The sequence below is a fragment of the Micropterus dolomieu genome, linkage group LG22, assembly GCF_021292245.1.
Source record: "Micropterus dolomieu isolate WLL.071019.BEF.003 ecotype Adirondacks linkage group LG22, ASM2129224v1, whole genome shotgun sequence".
NCBI lineage: Eukaryota > Metazoa > Chordata > Actinopteri > Centrarchiformes > Centrarchidae > Micropterus > Micropterus dolomieu.
Window position 1 is genome coordinate 33,306,055 of NC_060171.1, and position 8,343 is coordinate 33,314,397.

Sequence of the window (8,343 nt, forward strand, 5' to 3'; positions counted from 1 at the left end):
GTGGAGTCTGGATCTGTGGTTGCGGGTCACCTGCTGCCCCCGTGTTCCTGCTTGACACCCTCTGCTGCAACGACTATTGTTACTAGTCCTATTGTTATTATTGTTATTATAATCATTAACATTACGATTGTTATCATTAACACTACTATAAATATCTGTACCATTTTTCATTTAGTCTATAGCAACATCACCTTTACTGTCTGTACCTCTGTGTGTATATTGTGTAGGCTGCCTCCTCTCTCTCTCTCTCTCTCTCTCTCTCTCTCTCTCTCTCTCTCCCCCCTTCACCCCCAACCGGTCGAGGCAGATGGCCGCCCACCCTGAGCCATGGTTCTGCTCGAGGTTTCTGCCTCTTAAAAGGAAGTTTTTCCTTGCCTCTGTCGCCTAGTGCTTGCTCTTGGTGGGAAGTGTTGGGCTTCTGTAAATAGCATCATAGAGTACGGTCTAGACCTGCTCTTTTATGAAAAGCGCTGTGAGATAACTGTTGTTGTGATTTGGCGCTATATAAATAAAATAGAATTGAAAAAAATTGAATTGAATTGAATTTTGTTCCTTGTCTAATATTTCAATTTGTTTGATGATCTGAAACATTTCAATGTGACAAACACACCACTGTATATATATACTTAACCTCACGTAAATATACAAATTAACCTTGCGCATACATAAATACTCACCTTGTGCATACAAACATACTTACAAATGACAGTATGTATGTGCATGACAGTATGTATGTATAGCAAGTGTGTATTTACATATGTGTGAACAAAGTATTCAATTTTGGCCTAGGCGGCTTCTCATACATAAACACTTGCTTTCATCTTTCACGTGAGAGTGAGGCAGGGCTTTCCAGCTTTGCGGGAGTGACTTGATTACCATCACTGCATATGCCGGTGTCGCATCAGCTGGGCGAAGTTGATTCTCGCCGAGTCGGCTTTATCAGTTTTACATTGGTTTTTCAATGCTGCTCCACTCTGGTGCGCTGCATGCTTTTCAGAAACGTAACAAAGTGAAAGTAAATAGTTGCAACAACTAAAAATACTCAAGTAAACTACAAATAACTAAAAAAAATACTTAGGAACAGTAACGGTGTATTTGTACTTTGTTACTTTCCACCACTGCATCACAGTACATCATGTGCGCATAGATGGCACAGGCAATACCTGGCATAGTACAATACCTGCTATTCACCACAAGTAAATGAAACTGTAAGAAGCAGAGACCATACACTGTAACAGTCCAGCAGAGAGTAAACAGCTCTCCATGCGCCCAGATGCTTGATGGGGAGAGACAGTTACAGCATCCCAAATAACAATCACTCTGACAAAACACTCCATACAGAGTGAGTCATAGAATAAAGAGACATCCTGCAGATAGAAACGCATGAAAGAGCAACGGGAGTTAATAGATCGCTAGAATCATTGTAATTATAATACATTCTCTTTTTTAACATTTTAAGATTTGAGTGGAAAGTCAACGTCAGAGTGATCCAGGAAAAACGCAAATGCATAGTTGACTTTTATTAAATAACATTGAGTCATTCTTGTGGCTGCATCTGAGAGTCTGTCTGATCTCTCTCCAGGAATTCTGTGTTGGGCACAGCCCTGCTGATTAAACACTCAGAGAGTGGGTTTCAGCTGCATTTAGACAATCTGACAAGCTCTTCATGTGAAGCATGCTGAGGTACAAGGCTTTACAGTAATCCTATCTGGGTGAAGTTGAAAGAAATCTCATTTCTTGTTGTTCAAATGTATGAATATGTGAATATATTTATGCAAAAATGACAAAACCTTTGATATTCAGAGACAGAAACTTTTATTGCTTATGTTGTGAACAAAAATGCCTGTACTTTGGCTTTTCAAATTCCATACTACTTTTGAAAGAACAAAATGGGGAGACAAAACTTGTCCCTTCTGGAGTAAAAATAACTTAGTCGCTTATGACCCAAAAGCCTAAGAGAATGGATTCTACATTCAAGAGCACAGAGACAAAGCAGCACTACAGAGCAATACCATTCAATCTGGGAGAGACAAGGTTTTCTCAGTAAAAGGCTCTTTGACTGCTCACCCTGAGGAAAAATAGCCATTACTGCCACGATTGCCCTCAGGGCCACGCAACAGCCAGGACAGAGAGCCGACAAGAGGCCACTTTTCTGAGGCAACGGATAGCTGGCACATCATCACCACGCTCTTAAAAGGGAATCATGGCCTTTATATTCCCAGTAGATCACACACACAGCCAAAGACGAGACCCGGGTCAAATGTGACTAAAGCTATCGCAAAGCAATTACTTGATAGATAAGACAAGATGTAACAACAAGGAAGGAGAGCGCAGAAGTGGTTCATGGGAAAGGGGGTAAATGTGAGATTAGGCACACACCTGTTTCCTGGAGGAGAGCGTGCTCTTTGGCCGGCCCTGGCGACCCCCCTTTCCTGCTTCAGACACTTCCCGGCAGCTCCAACGCAGTGTAGTGGCGCTGGTGTCTGGATGGTTGGGCAGGGGGCTGAGGGGACACGGGCTGCATATTAGAACATTCATCTCACAGGAGAATGACTGGCATTGAGTGGTTGGTTGGTTTGGTTTCTTGGTTAAATTAACTCATTAGGATGTGGTTGGATTTAACACGTGCTGTAGGGTTTCTTTATAGATCTCAAAATCCCACAGAAAGGCTCAGTTGATATGAGTTTTTGAATGGCAATAAAAAACCTTTGGATTCATATTTAATTAAATTCATATTTTATGTCAGTACTGAATATATTTGAACATCTATTTGAATATATATTTCATCCTTTCTTTATCAGGAGCTTTGTCCCCTAAAATACAAATATTCATTGTTTTTTCACCAGAATTGAATCCTGTCAGGATGGAGGACCTTCCTAAACAACGTATTGCAGCACCACCACTACAGCAGAAAATCAATCATACTGCACAAAATCCATTACTTGGATTTCTGCCTGAACCAATTTTAAATAAAGTCTTTTGATTTTGGCCCCAACATGTGACGTAAGCCATAAGTGTATTTTCCTCCCTGGTTTTGTGTCAAAATTCAGAGAGTTGTTGCCCATCAACAATCTTAATATTGATTTTAATAAAATAGTCTGTATTGGATGAGTGGACGCATATACTAATAAGGAGAGTCCATTCACGCAACTGCATTTGTGATGATAAGAAGTAATACATTGTTTGGCCTCTGGGCGCAGAAGAAACAAACTGCAAACACAGCCTTGAACTATTATCACAATGTTGCAATGGAGAATGTGTTAACAAACAGTTGCCTATTTACACATCCAGCAACAACATTAGCATTGAGTTGTGTCCGTGTCCCCCTGATGAATATGAATCTAATATTCACTCTTTTAGCTCTGTTTTGGTCTCCACAAACTCCTGAGAAAATGGACAGGCTATCTAGCTGCTAAATGCTCCTCTATGTTCACCAGCTACTTACTAAATCTGCTGTTAGGTGCTGAGCAGTTAGTGTATGGTGTGTTTATGAGAGATTTCCACTGACAATAACTGGAAACAAAGCTGACGAGAGCAGTGAGAATAAATCAAAATAATAAGATGAAAGATCCAAAATAAATGCTAAAGCTGAGGGGAACTGCAGAGTTGGTTATAGTTCTCTGTCCCTTTCACATTACACTTTATCACTGGACACATTATTAATATAAAATTACGAATTAGTTTAACAAAATAATTACCAAAACCCAAAACAATGTCATTAACCTGTATCTAAGGTGCAGATAACCTTAAAGCACAATGTAATGATGAATAAACTGATCTTCATGTGTAAAATTGGTGGACTGACACCTATTAAAAGTAATTTTTAAAAATGAAACCATATTTATCGATCTGGATTGAAAGATCTCTACAGTACCTGAGGTAGAGGATCCGTGCTATCAGGCCATACAGCACGATGGCGAGGAGCAGCGGGATGACGTAGAAAATGGCAAAGTCAATGAGGTAGATGGGCAGATAGAGCTCCCGTTTCACTTTGTAGCCACACTGCACATGTCCGTCCTGGCTAACCTGAATGTTACACAGTTATCATAGAGATGCTGTAATAAAACAGGCTAGTGTCTCACAGACTGACTCTGGGCTGAGATACACATAATAATCTTTCCCATCTCAACATAATAATGCTACTCTGAGATATTGCAAAGAGCTCTTAAAAAGCTTTTCACATTCCCCTGCAGTTTACTCCTCTGTTCATGACTCATGTACTTACTGAAACACTATGCAGTCCTGTGAAGGGTACTGTTTTTATTTTTGAGTAGTGTGTTCCCATAGAAATTTCGTAAAATATATTTATATTCATATGTAAAAAACACTTATTTGGATTCTTCACTTTCATTCTATGTATTTTACTTTATTGTGGCCATGGTACACAAATATTTATCCTATGCCTTATATTTCAATCAATAATTGAAGGTCACTCTGCTGTAGCCCCCATCCAGTTGAATCAGTAACACACAAAACATAATGCATATTTCATATAAAATATTCCTCTAACCTGAATGTCCACCAGGAAAAACCACAGCATGCAGTAGATACAGGTGAAGATCCAAACCCCTGCAATGATCCGCTTGGCCCGGGACACTGTGCACACTGTCTGAGCCTTCATTGGATGGCAGATGGCTATGTACCTGCATACGAAGAGGAAATGGAGGGTTCAAACACAAGTAACTCACTCAGTGGCTGTATATTTTAACTGACAACAATGTGTTGGTAAGTAGATACCACTGAGCTATTCATGTATTCCCCTGCACTGTGACACTGGATAATGGCACCTCTTCTCTAGCTTAACGTCAAGTTGGGACTCAATTTATGCATGCTGTATGTAAAGCATTTTGTTAGATATTCATGTATTCATCCATGCATTTGGCATGAAAGCTGAAAATATAGGGAAAGACTGTTGGTCAGATTATTAATATGGTTATATTATGTTTTGTTTTACCTTGTGCTGCTGCAGCCTGTCCGTTAATCTGATGGCATTTAGTTTAGACTTTTGTAAAGTGAATACAGAAATGTTACTAAATCCGACCGTGCTGGATTGCTGTCGCGGCTTTCATGTATAAGCGCAACATGTTAAATTGCAATCAGATTAACATAAAGGGGTGCATGTCTGAAAGTAGCTTTAGAGGACAAACGTATATCCTTCCATCTTAAATCATGAACAGAAAATGCACTTGAGATTTTTATGAAACATAAAATTAATAGTGTGCAAGAATGTAAAAGACCATACAAGTGTTGTTGCACTTACACTTTCTATTACTGTCAACCATTTTCCAAGTTAAAATACACTGTTTACACTTTTTGGACTGACTTGTAAACCTTTCATGAAGCCATTGTTTTCCATTTATTTCCATACAGTCTTTAAACTTGCTTAGAGGTAGTTTTGTTAGAATAGACCTATGACAGACTTTTCAAATCAATTGTCAGTTATAGCTGCATTACCTTATATAATATAATAATATATAATACAATAATATAACTGTGACACTTTAAAAGCACTTTGAGTGGTCAAAAAGACTATACAAATACGGAGCATTTACAGTACATTTACATTTACACTAATACAGACAGCACTCATGTTGTGTGTGATGTATTGCCTAAGCTTTTCAAAGTATCTCCAAGTTTAATTATATGACTTAGTGAAATTAATGTAAACAAATGGCTGCCTGGAAGGTGGTAAAACACACTACAGTATGCTTTGGGAAATGTTTACAAGTATAGTTTAGCGTATGCTGTATACAAGTAAGTTAAAATATTTTTTCCCAGCATGCACACGATTGGGGATTTGGAGATTGGCAGGTGCAACTGAGATATTGGTCTTGATTTCTGCTTCCACCTTATAACAGTGGAGGTGAATGGAATTTGATTTTGATTCTTTGGTCGAAAGTAGTTCCAATTAAAACAGTGGATTCTAAGGATTATCCAGAGTAAATGGGACACAGTGTTTTGGTTGTTGATTTTTTTCAGGATAGCTTCAATGTTGGGAGCAGCACAATTTAATTCCGTTCACCTCCATTGCATTGGTGTGGAGACAGAAATCTTAGAGACAGATATCTCAACCCCTGGATAAGTAAAACCAAAACTATCTGCATGCATAGCTAGAATCCTCCTGTATGTAAATAAGTTTTGTAAAACATAAATTTGTACCTCTTAACCAGCAGCGGGTTGCATTTACTGTTTATTTTTGATCTCATATATTTGTACTTTCTACCCAGAAGGATAAAATGTTTTCCCAAATGTGACAGCCCTATGGTTTGGTTAGATTTGGGCACAAAAACTACATGCTTGAGGTTAGGGAAACATTAAGGTTTAGGTTAAAATTACTATTTTGTTAAAGTTAGGGTACTGAGAACAGTTAGTCGGTTCTTTGTTCGTCCTCACCTCTCCACGGTGAAGGCGGTGATGGAGCAAGAGGACACGTTGATGCCTAGGTACTGAAGGTAGGTGATCCCCAGGCAGCCAGCATGGCCAAAAACCCATGTGCCTATGAGACTGTCCAACACGTTGGGCAGCCCCGCTGCCACCAGCACCGTCAGGTCGGCTATAGCCAAGCTGACTAGGTAACAGTTGGTTGGTGTCTTCATGTGGCGAGTGGTGAATACCACGAGGACCACCATAATGTTGCCCACGATGCCAATACTGCACACCAGCAGGACCAGAAACACGGACACTGTCTTGAACTCCAATGACTCCGAGATGGCGACACTAGGACTCAGAGAGATGTTGGTTGGGGTGTCGATTCTGGAGCTCACGTTGTCGTTCATATCTGCTAACAGCTGGCCTTTTTCTTCCCCAAGTATTTGTTAATCAAGGGTTACGTTCATTTGAGTAAACCTAAGTAATGAGGGGCATGACTCTGAAATGTTTTTTCTTCTTCATTTAGAGCACAAGCTCTCTTTTAAAGCCAGTCCAATTAAAAGTAGCATATGGCATTGACTATTGTGAAGCTTTATGGTCTCACAGATTTGATTGAGTTCTTACTACAGAGGAAGCAACTGCTGTGAATTTGCTTGCTATAAGTCTTTGATCACTGAGAAGGGGAACTAAGCACTATCCTTGTTTTCTTGTCTTTGATATTTCCTTCCTTAGCCATTCACCTTCACCGTCTGACCCTCACTGTCTTCCTTTTAAATAATGTATAAAGTGAAAAAGAATAACACGTTGAATGTAATTATCCCAGGACTTCCAAACACCACTCTGGCTCCCATTGGGTCACCTAGAAATACAAAATGTGTCGAATTAATTGGACAAAAGTGGTCATGCAATCAGATAAAGCATATGTGGTTAAAATAAAGGGAAGGGGGTTAAGAGCAATTCAAGCTGGTGGTGTCAAATGGCACTGAGATATAGCTGCTTGATCATTTTGTTCTGTAATTGCAAAAATTATGTACGAAAAAAATCTGCAGTCCATTTTTCTCTGCAGTATTTTGTAGAATATGAGATATCTTGCATACAAAGTTGACACATTATCCTGAGAGTGGTGTTAGAGTAAAGCTCATGGAGTGTTAAAAGGTTGTGTTCATTGAATTACATGCCAATCGGACCATTTTATAGGGCTGTACCGAGTAGTTATAATTCGATGCAACTTTTTGTTCATGTCTATTCATTCAGCAGCACAAAGGGCCCAAAAACATAGTGCCCAGGTTACATCGCTGTCTCCGTCTCTCTCCTCTGCTCTCTGTTGTGTGTGTGTTTGTTTGAGCGAGGGCAGGGCTGAGCTGCACGATGGAGGTGATGGGGGGGTAATGACATTATATATGACGACAGACATTCGAAGCTTCATTTGAAAACCTCAGCAGAAGCTCTGAATGTAAAACAATTACCTTCGTTACAGCCCAACTACTTTATATTTATTGTGTGCAAAATTTGGCTAAATGGGGGTGCTAAAGGAAAGGTCAGCAGGTTACAGGTGGATTAATTCTCTCTCTGATAAATGGCAATTTGTCATCAAGTCTCACCATTAGATTTATTGTCTATCACTGTCGTTCCTATTCCCTGTAAATCAAAATTCAAATGAAAATCAAATTTCAGTACTATAAATGTCTGTACTCTACGAATCAAATGAGTATCTTCAAAAGTCAGTGTATACAGTGGGTACGGAAAGTATTCAGACCCCTTTAAATTTTTCACTCTTTGTTTCATTGCAGCCATTTTCCAAAAATCAAAAAAGTTCATTTTATTTCTCAGTAATGTACACTCAGCACCCCATCTTGACAGAAAAAAACAGAAATGTAGAAATCTTTGCAAATTTATTAAAAAAGAAAAACTGAAATATCACATGGTCATAAGTATTCAGACCCTTTGCTCAGTATTTAGTAGAAGCACCCTTTT

At 39.2% G+C, this 8,343-nt stretch overlaps 1 protein-coding gene across 2 annotated transcripts in view; it reads right to left on the bottom strand.

Moving 5' to 3' along the window:
- Positions 1–8,343, bottom strand: part of trhr2 (thyrotropin releasing hormone receptor 2) — a 31,253-nt gene that overhangs the window by 14,183 nt on the left and 8,727 nt on the right. For both annotated transcript variants that reach the window (XM_046036783.1, XM_046036784.1), the window contains exons 2-5: positions 6,394–7,228; positions 4,511–4,643; positions 3,875–4,026; positions 2,380–2,503 (exon numbers count right to left, since the gene is read on the bottom strand). In XM_046036783.1, the coding sequence (XP_045892739.1) occupies positions 2,380–2,503; positions 3,875–4,026; positions 4,511–4,643; positions 6,394–6,776 (792 nt within the window). In that variant the 5' untranslated portion in view covers positions 6,777–7,228. The remainder of the gene's footprint in view (positions 1–2,379; positions 2,504–3,874; positions 4,027–4,510; positions 4,644–6,393; positions 7,229–8,343) is intronic.